Source organism: Sinocyclocheilus anshuiensis, unplaced genomic scaffold, assembly GCF_001515605.1.
Source record: "Sinocyclocheilus anshuiensis isolate Anshui unplaced genomic scaffold, SAMN03320099.WGS_v1.1 scaffold88, whole genome shotgun sequence".
NCBI classification, from domain to species: domain Eukaryota; kingdom Metazoa; phylum Chordata; class Actinopteri; order Cypriniformes; family Cyprinidae; genus Sinocyclocheilus; species Sinocyclocheilus anshuiensis.
The window spans coordinates 531,116-545,475 of NW_015555728.1; the positions used below are offsets into that span (position 1 = coordinate 531,116).

At 36.6% G+C, this 14,360-nt stretch overlaps 3 protein-coding genes across 4 annotated transcripts; all 3 read left to right on the forward strand.

Annotated features, from left to right (window-relative positions):
* The first annotated feature begins 151 nt into the window (after positions 1 to 151).
* On the forward strand, positions 152 to 5,391 carry rad17 (RAD17 checkpoint clamp loader component). Of its 2 annotated transcripts, none has more exons than XM_016466158.1 (17): positions 152 to 232; positions 606 to 691; positions 861 to 1,109; positions 1,453 to 1,530; positions 1,631 to 1,793; positions 2,007 to 2,143; positions 2,361 to 2,413; positions 2,509 to 2,631; positions 2,716 to 2,785; positions 2,893 to 3,004; positions 3,145 to 3,333; positions 3,482 to 3,567; positions 3,659 to 3,805; positions 3,967 to 4,113; positions 4,202 to 4,322; positions 4,534 to 4,591; positions 4,670 to 5,391. In XM_016466158.1, exons 2-17 carry the CDS (start codon positions 635 to 637, stop codon positions 4,911 to 4,913), a joined length of 2,034 nt encoding a protein of 677 aa, XP_016321644.1. In that variant the 5' UTR covers positions 152 to 232; positions 606 to 634; the 3' UTR covers positions 4,914 to 5,391. The 2 variants fall into 2 exon arrangements, with proteins under 2 accessions (XP_016321644.1, XP_016321645.1); XM_016466159.1 differs by having other exon boundaries at positions 154 to 232; positions 611 to 691.
* Positions 5,392 to 5,748: 357 nt separating this feature from the next.
* LOC107672719 (coiled-coil domain-containing protein 125-like) lies at positions 5,749 to 10,051 on the forward strand. Its single transcript, XM_016466018.1, has 12 exons — positions 5,749 to 5,849; positions 6,107 to 6,401; positions 6,792 to 6,850; positions 7,021 to 7,107; positions 7,204 to 7,281; positions 7,386 to 7,471; positions 7,894 to 7,976; positions 8,063 to 8,175; positions 8,253 to 8,360; positions 8,511 to 8,664; positions 9,501 to 9,613; positions 9,715 to 10,051. Exons 2-12 carry the CDS (start codon positions 6,116 to 6,118, stop codon positions 10,033 to 10,035), a joined length of 1,488 nt encoding a protein of 495 aa, XP_016321504.1. The 5' UTR covers positions 5,749 to 5,849; positions 6,107 to 6,115; the 3' UTR covers positions 10,036 to 10,051.
* An 845-nt stretch (positions 10,052 to 10,896) lies between these two features.
* Positions 10,897 to 13,811, forward strand: LOC107672699 (protein FAM151B-like). Its single transcript, XM_016466006.1, has 7 exons — positions 10,897 to 10,918; positions 11,040 to 11,096; positions 11,211 to 11,342; positions 11,481 to 11,640; positions 11,772 to 11,989; positions 12,923 to 13,058; positions 13,661 to 13,811. Exons 1-7 carry the CDS (start codon positions 10,897 to 10,899, stop codon positions 13,809 to 13,811), a joined length of 876 nt encoding a protein of 291 aa, XP_016321492.1.
* Positions 13,812 to 14,360: the final 549 nt, after the last annotated feature.

Below are 14,360 nucleotides of genomic sequence, written 5' to 3' on the forward strand. Positions count from 1 at the left end.
GCGGCAGGATCACGAGGAACGGAGTGGGGCGTCATGGCGAAGGAAAGACGCCGTGGCGGGTTTGGCGATGACTGTGGTGTGAATGAAGAGAATGACGGAAGTAGCATAGAAGAAGAAGATGGGTTCGCAACCCGCCATAAAACCAAAAGAAGAAGAAGAAGAAGAATGTTACTTGCAATCACAAATAGTCGGCATTGTTGTTCTACAAACGTCATCTGTAGAAATGACTAGGGTAAGTTTATATTGTACTGCCTTAACGGTGTGGTAGCCATGTTTTTATTTATGCGGCCTGATAAATTGTGACTGCTAGCTTTCGTTATGTCGAGCCAAATTAACGTTCAGTAGCGAACTTGTAGAACTCTGACTTATATATTTGGCCAAAATGCCGGATAATGCTTTTATTAAATTAAGGGATTACTGGTATGAGAGTTCTCCTAAAACTTGTTTTATAGTAAAGTTAGCTCTGGTAGCATGCAGCGGATATTACTTTCTGTTTGTTCACTTGTGTCTAATTATACTAACCTTTACTACTGTCCACCTCTTGTAAGCTTGCAGTGGTGAATCCCAACTTTGCCGTTTTATAAATGATTTTGTTTTCATCCCAGCACAGTTTTGCATGGAGTAACTGAATGGGATGTCAGAATCGATGATGTCAAAGCTGTCTTTGGGAAGAAAGCAGTCCTCTGGAAAAGTATGTAACATCTTTGAAAGTACTTTTGATTATTCTTTCTTTTTTCATATCGTATATTTTTTTCATCAGTTTTTTTTTTGTCCTTTACACACTGAGAATGGATGTGGATGCTCTGAATTTACTGATGCTGATGTGTATCATATGTGTTCTGCTTGTATTTCCTGTTAAGATAAACAGCTGGGTGGAACCATCATTTGGTGAACTTTTGGGAGGAGCGAACAGGTCCCTGAAAAAGGGGCCACTCTCAGGGGAAAGCAAAACTACCCGGTGGCCATCTACTGGGGACCAAGCAGAGAAAAAATCCAGGAAGAGGAAAGTAGATCCTCATGTGTCCAGCAACCAGATCAGTGTGTCAAGTGAAGCATATAAACCAGACCAGGATGAGCCCTGGGTGGATATGTATGCTCCCCAATCACAGGTACAGAAATTGTATTGCTCGGGTTCTTCGTATAGTTCTTGGAAAATCGACCTTCCTGCAGTTTAGTTCCACCGTCTCTCTAACAGTTTTAGGTGGGTGGTTGAAGCAAAGCTAACTTATGACTATTTCAAGAGTGTTTTGATTAATTTGATTTAAAAACTACAGTAAATTAGATTTCATAAAGTAGGGCTGAGTACTCCAGTCTTGGTCATACAAACTATTTCACTCTGAGATAGATTGTGCCCCTAAAAACACATTTGTCTGTTACTTAACATTTTCATATTGCTTTTGTTATTTCAATCTACAAGCATTGTTGCTTAAATGCTTTTTTTCTCTCTGACAGGCTGAATTGGCAGTCCACAAAAAGAAAGTTGAAGAAGTTGAAAGCTGGTTGACAGTTCATTTGGACAAATCAAAAAAGGTCTGACAAGTATGACATGTATGTTGGGTGATGTATGTTTATTTAATCATTTGGGAATAGTTTTACACTCTTGGTTTTATTTGTGGTCATCTCTCCACAGGGTGGCACCATTCTGTTGCTCACTGGCCCCTCAGGATGTGGGAAGACAGCAACTGTTCAAGTCCTTGCCAAGGATTTGGGTTTTCAGATCCAAGAGTGGTCAAATCCCTCCACCACCTCTCAGTACAAAACGGAGGATTTGTTCACACAAAGCTTTGATCCAGGTCAGGAGTCTTCTTCTTACCAGTCACCAGCGACACTTCTTCTTCTTACCAGCGACACAGTGCAATGCATAATATCTAGTGAATGATAATTATTCAGCACCCATATTTTTACCACATATCAGAATGATTCATGGATGAAATTATATCTCGGTGTCTGTGTATATTATGAAATGTTTTTGTTAGCTTGTTTATCTGCCCTTTTTATTCAAACAGATTCAAGGTTTAACCGTTTCCATGGCAGCTCACAAACAGGGTTATTCCAAGAGTACCTGCTACGAGCCAACAAATACAACCGTCTACAAATGAGCGGAGAGAAAGTGACTGAAGACAGGAAAATAATTCTTATAGAGGTGCTGCACAGAACTACTCTTCAAACATATTACTGATGTTGAAAAATACACAAACTTTATATAAATCTGAAATAAATTGTGCAAAAGAGAAAGTGTTGGGCAAGAAAAAAAGCAATTGACGAAAAAGGCAACGAGAAGAGAAACTGAACATAAATAATGTTAAATTAAAATTGAGATGCTGAGTGACACTTTCCCATTATTTTTTGTCTTATCTAAGGAATTTCCAAACCAGTTCTATAGGCAACCAGGGTGCTTGCATGATATACTCAGGTGAGCATTAGCACTATATTTTGAAGTATTGTTGATAATTAGTTGTCACTTGTATCTTGTATACCAATGTCCTTATTTTTGCTTTTTCCATTTAGGCAATTTATTAAGACGGGCCGGTGCCCACTGGTCCTGATTGTGTCTGATAGTCTCAGCGGGGACAAGAACTCCAGACTTCTCTTTAAAGATGTTCTGCATGAACTTGAAATTCACAACATTAGGTACAAAAAAATTTATTTTTCCGAAATCTTTAGTTAAAAATATCCGAGCCCAAGGTCATCACAGGTAAAACATCTCTGTTTCAGTTTTAACCCTGTGGCCCCCACCAGTATGATGAAGGTCCTAAGCCGCATTGTAACTATTGAGGCAGGAAAGGTAGGTTGTGTTGTTTGTTTTTCCTGCGTCTTCTGAGCAGATAGTTTTGACTCTGAGATCCATAATACTTCACTCAGCACATCTATATCTTTAAATGGTCTTTGCAGAGTTCTGGCAGGATCTCTGTTCCTGATAAAGGTTCTTTAGATCTTCTTTGCTCAGGAAGTTCAGGAGATATTCGCTGTGCCATCAACAACTTGCAGTTTTCTTCATTTACTGGTGAGAAAATAGTTACTGAACACGTTTATATAGTATGTTTTTTTTCTGGTAATAGAACTAGAAAATATAGAATTATTTTCTTCTGTTTTTCTGTAAAGTATGTCAACTGTAATTATGCAATCATTCTCTTCAATTCTCAGACAATTGTCTAGAGAGAAGACTCTGGGCTTCCAAGAAGGGCAAATCTGCAGCAAAACCCACCATAAGAGCAAAGGGGAGGAGCAAGTCTTCAAAATCAACAGACATGCTGGATGAAAGCCCAGCTATTGGAGGGAAAGATGCTTCACTTTTCCTGTTCAGAGCTTTAGGGAAAATCCTCTACTGCAAACGTTAGTCGTTTTCAACTCCCTTTTTCTTTTTTTTTTTATCTTTCTTGCCAAAATGTTTTTCTCTGATTACTATGATGTATTGTACATCATGAACTGTGTGTAAATTCATTCATATTTATTTTATACCAATGGATGACGTGATTTTTAGGTGAAAGCTATGAAAGCACTCAAGCACCCAAGCTGCCTCCACATTTAACAGATCATCAAAGGGACAAACTACTTGTTGATCCAGAAGTAAATATTAATTTATGTTGTAAATTACACTATAAAAAGTTTAAGCTGCTTTAATGTTCTAACAATCTTTTGATTATAATATTTTCCTCAGCTTGTCATTGAACGTTCCCATATGTCTGGTGAATTCTTCAACCTCTACTTGCACCAGAACTACCCTGACTTCTTTTCGGATGTAGAGGATATAGCACAAGCCAGCGAGTACCTCTCTGATGCAGACTTTCTGACAGCAGAGTGGAGCGTGAGTGCAAATGCTGGTGGACTTCCATAATAACATACATGGAGATATGCAGGGTTACTCTGATTGTACTGCAGACATAACATTTGATTCCTGAGGACTATCATCATGTAGTATCTTAGCAACAACTTTGTTTTGTTGTCATGGCGTTCATCTTTTCACAGTCAAGGTCGACCATGTTGGAATATGGCTCATCAGTGGCCACTAGAGGCCTCCTGCACTCAAACTCCTCTCGAGCACAAGCCAGCAGCCAGTCCACTGCCGGATTCAGGCCTCTTCATAAACCACATTGGCTACACATAAACAAGATGGTATATTTAGTTTTTACTTTATCTACATCTTTGTGTTGTACTTGTAAATGTATTATATGAATGTATTTTAACTCTGTTTTTGTGATAGTATCGAGAGAATTACCTGACTGCACAGTCACTCTTCTTAAATTTCTGCCTTACTCCTGTGAGCCTCCTGACAGAACTGGTGCCTTATCTTGCAAAGCTCACCAACCCAATGAGAAATAAAGGTGAACATGTGACCTTAGTATCCGCAAAACATACACAAACATCATTTAACCAAACTGCATACTATTATCTTTCAAGTGAAATTATTTTCCTGCCTCCCACACAAGTATGCAAGACTCAAAATATGGTCAAAAATGAATGGTGCATTTCTTCTAATACATAATTCAGCTTTTTTTGTTCTATTTAATATATTTTTCATCTTTCTCATATCAGCTCAAATAGCCTTCATCCAGAATGTTGGCCAGCTTTCTCAAAAGAGGGTTCCTGGAAGGTGAGATATACAAAACTTTGAAGTGTTATTGCATTTGAAAGATTTCTGAAATGGTTTAATAAATGTCTTTATTTTCAGGCTGAGACTTGAAGCACTTAATGACAAAGACCCTGGCATTCTGGATACTGACAGTGAAAATGAAGATTCTTCTGCTGCTCAGTCCCTTGACCCAGAATCCGCACCAGGAAATGCCACAACTGAGCCCAACTTGCCAAACAGCCAGGATCCTTCTGGGGAACTTTCTGCCAGCCAGCCTCAGCCCACAAGCACTGAAGCCCTTTATAATGAAGACCTGTTAATTGAGGAATATGACAGTGATTGACTGATCACATGCCATGGACATATTTAATATCACTTGCCCTGATGCAATTGTTGTACCTTTAGGTCATAGTTTTTTTAAAGATGGTAATTATTAGTAGATATTTATGTGCTTCGACACAGTATGCTGCTGTAGAGAATTGTTCATATGTTCTTACTTGTGTTGAAATGTACGTGTTCTGTACACAGTTTCAGTGAGGATATTAATGAAAGTATTTCTAAAAAACCGAACAAAGTATGACAATTTACAACCACGATTAAAGTTGTATGTTGTCACGGTGAAACATAATGCTCTGGGACTGAGAAGTAGACAACCTACACTTCAGTCAAGGTCGTGATTGCAATAAATCAATGTTTGCAACTTTGATGGCTGTTTTGTTATTTATTTATCGAGGAAAAATCTCTGAATCCATATTTGTTACTGTCGCTGGGGGACTGAAGATACAACAGGGAGTCTGTGGAAAGGTATATATCATATATTTGTTATTGTATGTTTTAAAATAGTATATATTTTAGATGTATAAATGTGGTTACAGTTGTACACAATGTATAGCTATTTTTTTTTTACATTTCATATATTGTTCATCTGTCCTATTTCTATTTTATTTCTTGGGTTAGACTAGACAATCGTCCAGGTGGAAACTCAAAATGGCAAAGGAAAATACTAGTAGCTTTTATGATTGATTTGAATGAATAGTTATTATTGCTAGTACCTCACTGGGGATCCCTGGGACTGTAACGCTCGAAAACCTCCGCTATATAGCGATATTTCATGATCTATATAGTATGTTCTTCTGTAATAAAGCACCTGTTGGGTCAGACACGCCCCTTTGAGAAGTTTCAATTCGTCAAAGTGAGCGGAAAGTCTTGAAGTGGAATTTCGCCCTGGTTCTTGTTAGCGAAATACAAATGCACCCCTCACGGACAGGTTTTCGTAAAGGTATGTAATGGTTATATTTTGTAGTGACTAACCTTATTATTCTAACCTCTACTCTCAAGGAAAGATCAAAGTTTCGTTTTGCGTTGACCAGTAGGCTAAAGTATCGCGCTCGATTTAACATTTCCATGTCTTCTGTTTTGACTGTCAAACATGAGATTTACATAGATTTCAGTTTTAATGTCTTTACATATGTTTAGTACTTAATATGAATGATGTACTTTTTTTGTCTAAATGCACTCAGACTGTACTTTTTTTAGTTTATTGTGATGCAAGGTGAGGGTTCATGCCCTCAGTGCCCCACAGAAGATGACATGAGAGAGGGGGATCTAGGTGATGGCATGGGGGCCAGATCCAGAGGACATCATGACCATCTCCCACAAATGAAGAGCAGGGGGAAGTTTCTGGGCTCCCTGTCTCAGTCACTACCAGTGAAAGGTGGCAGCGAGAGAAGCAATGAACCCTTCTCTTGGACATCATGCAGAGCCATGTATGCTGTTTTTAGGGAAGAACTGGAAGCTGAACGAGTTGCACTGTGGGAGAAAAGACAGTCGGGTTAGTCTTCTGGACTGGCATCTAAAGTCATTTAAAACATTCAAACCTCTTTGATTCTTTCACGGACACAGAGCAGACTAAGCTACTGTATCTAGCTTATGAAAAAAGTGAGTTAAGTTTTAAAGCTATCACAAAGAGGATAACTTCCTGGTATACGTCCTACTCCAAACACTTTATGCTCTGTTGATTTGCAGTGTTTGGTGAAGTCAACACCTGCTATTTCTTATCAGGGAGGGAACTTTGTGTACTCCCTTGAGCAATTCTGTACTTAAACAAATATTCAACAATAGTCATTTGAGAACCACACTACTACCAGGATATGACGTGTTGGCAATCCTAGAAAACCATGTGCTAACACTGCTTTTTAAATGTAACTGCATTCTTTTGTAGAAAGCTCTTCTGAGGACACAAGTGAAGAGCTGCAGAGAAGACTACAGGAGGTCACAGAGGTAAACTTACTAATGATCAAATGTGATAAAAGATCAAACAAAATATATCTCACACAATAGAGCTCTAGAAAAGTAGCACCCCTGTGAGTTTTTGAATGGAGTAAAGAAAAGATATACATCTTCACGTATGAACATGTCTCAGGTGTATGTAAATCTTCGCTCTATATCAGGAAGTGGAGCTGTTACGCACAGAACTGGAGGTCACTCATCGCCACCTGGAGGGAAAACATGAGGCTCTTAGGATCTTGCAAGGACAAGTATTTCAAAATATTATGATAATTAATATCAGTATTAGGTCTAATTAGGTCATTTATGAAGTGGTTTAAAGCCCTGTGTTACATTTGTCCCTGAAGGCAATCTTGGACAAAGCAACTTGTCATACTAAAATATTGCTTCAGAAGAGTGAAGAGAGGAACAAAGCCATAGAAAAGGTGTCCTACTCAAACAACAACTAAACAACTGTTCATCTTTTTTTTTTAATTCAAGCCTATTCCTGAAAATATGATCTCATTCCTGTGAATTCTTTTCCACACAGGAGGTTAATGCATTGCAATGGGAGATCACCTTTAACCAGGTGCAGTTCAAGAATGTGGAAAACTCATGGAGTTTAAAGTATGAGAGGTATACCCATGCAAAAAGACACTTTTAAAGTTGGCATGAAGTGAGAACTGGTGACAGAGAGAAGACTTCTCTTGATACGGAAGAAAAGATTTGCCACTACTTCAGTTTCATTGCGACTTCAATGTGAAATGCTATCCGCAACCATTTTGCTTTGCACATTTGCAGAGCTTTTTGATCAAAAATTAGTATTTTTTAAAGGGTCATATGACGTTGCTAAAAAGAACATTATTTTGTGTATTTGGTGTAATGCAATGTGTTTATGCGGTTTAAGGAAAAATTGAAATCGCATCATATGACCCCTTTAAATAACAAACCCAGTAAGACTCAAGCTATCTATTGAGGAAGTAAATAAGAGTCCGTTTTAAATTCATGTCACTTTAAAAATGCCCACATCTCACTGATTCCTGTCAATACCACTTCAGGGTGTTGGCAGAAAATGAAGGCCTAATGAGAGCACTAGAGGAGAAAATGAGAGAACATCAGGAGCAAAGGACAGAGAATGCCTGTAAGTCACATCATATTTCTTACTTTTATCTCAGGACCCAATTGCTGGTTTGTTTCCAGTGTGTATTTATGCATTTTGTGTCTTAGCTCTGAGCCAAAAATGTCTGGAGCTTTTGTCCATGCTCAGTGCTAAGGAAAGAAGGGACTACCAGAGGACCCAGCCTCCCTGCAGCCTGAGAACAGACGGTTCAGCACTAGAGGTAATGTTGGTGAATTGCAGTCTGTTTTAAATAGCTTTGTTCTGTAGTAAACAGCTCTCTGTCCTCTTATCTCTCAGTTAGCGGTGTATGGGGCATGTCAGTGTAACTCTAATGGGGGCGAGCCGTGCTCTTGTGCTAGAAGTGCTGCTGCAAGTCGCAAACAGGTTCTCCAGCTGAAGCAAGAGGTGCTTGTCTTAATTTATCAATACTTCTGTTCCATTACCTTGAAAATTAACCCTCCTATTTAGCCAATACATGTATTAAATCCATTACAGTGCTGGATTTGCTCATTTGTCCTTGAGGGTCTTGTAACACAATGCATTTGTCTGCATTAGCTGGAGGAACAGCAGAAGAGGAAGGAGGAGGCTTACGTCATGATGGATGCTTTCCGCATCGCCTTTGAGCAGCAGTTAAGGAGAGTCGGTGAGAACGTGCTCCGGCAGGCTGAGACCGACAGACACCAGGCACACTACCAAAGGCATGAGAGAGGTAAAGTGCTGCTAAGCTGTATAGCTAAAACAGAGAAAAAAATCATGCAGTGTAATATATGTCACTTTCATTAAAAATGTCCACAGAAATCTCCAAAACTAGTGTAAAAATTAGTTTAAAAAGAATGTAAAATCAGCAATAAAATCGGACAACAATGGTATCGTAAATTGTGCATTTTTTTTTGGCTCAAGTTAGGGTCTTGTGTTATTTTAGTATTCTTTATATACCATTATAATTATAGTTTTTATTAATTGTTTTATTTTTTTTATATTACTTATATATGCATTATCAGTTTTCATTTTAATTTTAGTTTAACATTTAGTAATTGTGCTTATGTTATTTTTTAATTATTTTTTAATTTCTTTAGGTTTAATTTATTTTTATTTCAGTTTTAGTTATAGTTCAATATTTTACTGCTTCAAACTATTTTAGTTTTTCATCTACTGATATATTTATGTATTATCATAAGCTTTATTTACATTTAATAAAAATGTTTGAATAGTTTTAGTTTAAGTTAATGATACCTGACTCATGCAAAAAATAATAATAATAAAATTAAAATAATAATAATAATAGTAATAATAAATAAATAAATAAATCATTTATTCATTCATTCATTCACATGGTCCAACAAATATGCATGCACATTCTGGACCAAAAAAAAAAGCAGTGCACTAACCAATAAGACTGGTCCGTCTTTTCCTTGTACTCTCTCTACTAGACATTATTACTTTAGTTTCATGTGGCACAATGCTGTAATTTTACAGTGCTACTCTCTTTGTTTCAAGTAATTCATTTTATTAATTACTTATTATTTAATTTATTTTATTTTAAAGGGAAGCAGGGGTCTCTCAGTGTAGGTGAAAGGCTGAAAAAAATTCTGCCCACAACAAGTGAAGCAAAGATATCAGCCAATTCAAATGAAACACTGCATATGCTGCTTGACCGGGTCAGTATACTTTGAATTATATGTTGATTTTTTTTAATATACTTTTCTATATACTTTAACATTACATTTGGCTTGATGTTTTGATTGTCTTCCCTCTTCAGTTAAATGACAAAGAGGAGGCCTTGGCACATCAGAGGAAGGTGAGCTACATGTTGGCGCGAAACACTGAGGATTTGGAAAAACGTCTCCATATGCAGCTAGAGGAGCTGGGCCTCTCACACATAGACAGTAAAACAAAACCAGAGGCTTCTGAGGAGAGTGAATGGAGCAGAGGAAGAGACTGTAGATGCTCTGCAGACAGCTGTGGATCACAGCATCTCACTGTACCTGACAGCCCTGCAGCTGATGATGAGCAGACCTCCAAACCAAATCAACCCTCCACCGAAATTAGAGAAACTAAACCTGACAATAAAGATGTTTAAAAGAACGCGACAAGAATGAAGTTTCACATTGATTGTATTATTTCAAAAGACAAATACCTGCAATATTTTCATATTATGTGCCATTACCTAGGAAACCAGAACATAGGGTAACCCAGAATAACTGAACTGAAAATACCCACAATTCTAACCACAAACGCTCAATGAAGAGAGTTGATAGAATCTAATATGCATAATGCACAGCTAAATGGATTATAAAATTAAATCCTCCCCCGTCTATGCATCAAAAGCCAACAAATAAAAAAATCTAAGCTGAATGACATTGCTAATGAAAACTATGCGTCATCAGTCTCCATTTCATTTTTATCTCTGCAACTTCAGAAGAGTTATATATTGCTAAATACATAGATACTGAAAATTTTGTAGTCAAATGTTTGGACAAACATTATATACCATTTGATCCAACAGCTTATGCTTGCAAATTTGTTTTTTTTATAAATTAAAAGTGCCTATGAAATGAATACATTTCTACAAAATGAAAAATGTAATTCTAAAATTTGGACCAGCCAACAAATGTCATCGTTCACAGAAGGAATTCTGGGAATGCTCTGTAAGTTATAAGGTTATACTGTTTCTTTATATACATACATACGTGTGTTTTTGTTAAAAAATAAATATAAAAAAATAATGTATATTTTTCTCCATAATATAATAAATACTTTTTTACTTCTAAAATATTTTTGCAACATTTGACATATTGTGTTTTAATAAAACATTTTATTATTATTAATAAAGATAGTAATTAATTAATATTCCTAATAACCAAACCTTTGACTGGTACTGTACATTTCGTAACGTGAAAGCGAGATGCAGAGGACATAGACTGAATAACCATATCCCATAATGCTTCATGCTGCCGGTTTCCGTAATGTTTAAAAGTATTAGCTGTCGTAATGTAAATGTTATTTTCGAAAAAGTATATTACTTATAACAATACATGGGTTTAGTTAAACATAAATGGTATCGTTTTATCTTATGTACAACAGTTATCGCCTCTTTGGTCGTTTGCTACCTCAAACTACAATCACTGTCAAACTCCAAAGGTAAGAAAGCTAACTTGCTAGCTGTCCAATCAGATACTGTCATTGCATTGGTCCAGATGAAAAAGATTCAGTGTAAAGTCACTAGGGCTAAACTAAACATAGTATGTTGCATAGTCGTAGGACCAATGAGTGAACATACCCTGGAATATTTCCTCAACAAGGGGACGATACAAAGAACAGATGCTGCTGATATTGAGTGGTATCATGCAGCAAACAGTAAAAGCAAACTCACAGAGGCTCTACGAGGTGAGTACAAGTATGAAGAAGCGTTTGCTTTGCTCCTACACTACTCTTTCATTGTTCTTATGACCATATCAGGATCGAGTTTAAGATAATGTGTGTTATGATGATTTTTTCTCTTCCTACCTTTTGTTCTTCATTGAGGTTCTGCACAGATGATTGAAGCAGATGTACTTCTCAGGGGTCAAAATTCAAAAGAGCCCATTATGGCTCACCCACCTGACAATGACAATGATATAGCTCTGCAGGACTGGCTTAAAGAAGTTGTGAAATCAGACAAAGGAATAAAATTGGATTTCAAAAGGTGATTTTTTATTTATTTTGAAATTGTAAAAAATTGACACTAGTCATATTGCTTGTTTAGTCTGATTTCTCCCAAACTGTCCTTGCTGCTAATTAATGAGTGGCAGATCAACTTGTCATTTTGATTCACAGTCTTACAGCTGTATCCCCATCCATGATTCTCCTCGAAGAGGTCCGAGATCAGCTGCAGGGACCCGTGTGGATCAATGCTGATATTCTCCCTGGCCCTGGTGGCAAAGCCACCCCTCTGGACCCTCATGTGGTTCTACAGGAAGTGGCTCAAAGATCAGAAAATGATGTTCTCTCTTTGGGTTGGACCACTGGATGGGATGTAGATGCAGACAATCCTGGTAAAAAGACTGTTACTACACTAAGATGACTAAAGTTTAATTTTTAGTTACAATCAGAAGTGTGCTGTATATACTGTGTATATACACTACCTTTTAAAAGTCTGGGTTCCGTAAGATTTTTATTTTATTTTATTTTGTTTAAAGAAAGTAATACTTTTATTCAGAAAGGATGTGTTAAGTTGATCAAAAGTGACAGTAAAAGCATTTATAATGTTACAAATAATTTCTATATGAAATAAATGCTGTCGTTTTAAACTTTCTATTCATCAAAGAATCCTGAAAAAGTATCACATTTTCCACAAAAATATCAAGCATCACAGCTGTTTTCAACATTAATAGTATGAAATGTTTATTGAGCATCAAATCAGCATATATGAATGATTTCTGAAGGATCATGTGACACTGAAGACTGGAGTAACGGCTGCTGAAAATTCAGCTTTGTCATTGCAGGAATAAAATACATTTTAAAATATATTAAAACAGAAAAAATTTTAGAAAACGTAAAAGTTGTAATAATATTTCATATTACATTTTTTTTATATTTTTGATCAAATAAATGCAGTCTTTGTGAGGAAAAGAGACTTCTTTTAAAAACATTAAAAAATCTCTTAACTGTTGAATGGCAATATACATTATATATATATACACACACACACACACACAGATTATTTAGCATTTCAGTCAATATCACAATGGAAAGCAGATCAGCTACATATTGTTGTTATGGCTACCTTCACTGGCAAATTTGTTAATTAGCATCTATTTGGTCTGTCCTTGTAGGAAAAGAAAAGTACTTTTACTTTTTGCCCCTAGCATTTTGCGTTGGCTTCCCTTGGTGCATTCCATTCTTAATAATTAATTAATTATTATTATTATTATTATTATTCAGACCTTGATTAGTATTTGTTGTGTTTGTGTTGTTTTGGGAAATATGTTATAGCTGGGAGATGGTTCATCAGATGGAAGAATTATGCAGACCCCTAAAGCAACCAGTCACATTTCCAGTCCGAGCAGCTCTCCTTCCTGTGTCCTTCCCACAGTTCCAGTGGCTTTTGAAGCAGTCAGACAGGTGAGATTGAGAAATTCGCTATTAATCAGTCTATTAAATGTATGTCCATATTCACTATTATAGAAGCTATTAAGCCATGCATCTGTGTGAAGGAGTCTTTGTATTACCTCAGTGATTGATTTATGTTATATAAGCAAGGACACAATCAAGTTCATTCTAATGCTTAGTAATTTCTTGCTGGATAATTTGGTTCTGGCTCGTCTATAACACTTGTTTGTGACTGGAATAGCAACTCATTGCTTTACTGGAGGACAGTGTTGTGGTATTAGAGGATGTGAAGGGAAGGTTTAAGCCTCTTCTACAAAGATGGTGCTCTTCACCAGTCTTCTCCCTCTCTTAAGATGTTTTTTTTTTTGACGGCGATTGTCCAAGTAAATTTTTTCAGTCACTCAGACAAATGAAGGAAAAGTATGGTCTTTACTTGTACCATAAAAAAGCTTAGATAAAAAGAATTCCTTAATGACAATGTTATTTGTGCTTTGGATTGACACTTTAATTTTAAGATGCCAAATTTAAAGCACTATTCATACGTTTTTATTCACTGGTGAAGTGAATAAAAAAGATAAAAAAGATTCTGTTTAACATCTCACCTTCTCTCTCAGGTACAGCCTGACTGTTTGGACAGGCAAACATGATGTTCTTAAAGTGGAGGATCTGTTGCTCTACAGGCAAAACTTCAGCAAAACTAGGATCTACTATGATCTGTTGGAATCTCAGATCAAACAGTTTAAAGGACTACCTGGCTACTCCTAAAAAAGCAATTACACTTATTGATATTGTCTTTGAGAGGTAAAACAGTAATAAAACAATATACAAGTACTGTAACACAAGTTGCGTCCCAAATGACGCACTATACACTCTGCACTTGTACACTATGTACTTATGCATTATTTACTAAATTATGTAGTGTATGAAGTTTATAAGCTTATTTTGTCATTCAACATCGGAGTCTGATAGCCACTCCCTCTCCGCTATGTAATTAAAGCTGCGACAGTTGAGTGCATGAAGTGTCCAACATTCCACACTTCATTTTTTCAGTTAATGAAGTGCATCATCCGGGAATTTGAAGTCTACTTTTTCTTTTTGGAATTTTCAGTGTGAACACTATTCACACTATTTATACTAAAAAAAATGGTTTAGAATAGTGCATAAGTACATGAACTGGGACGCACCTATAGACGTACTCTGTATTTGGGTCAGAGATTTATGATGAAATTTATGAAATCGCATATGATGCGATTTCAATTTTTCCTTTCTCTTTGGAGTGTTACAAGCTCTTGGTGCATAAAGAAGATCTGTAAA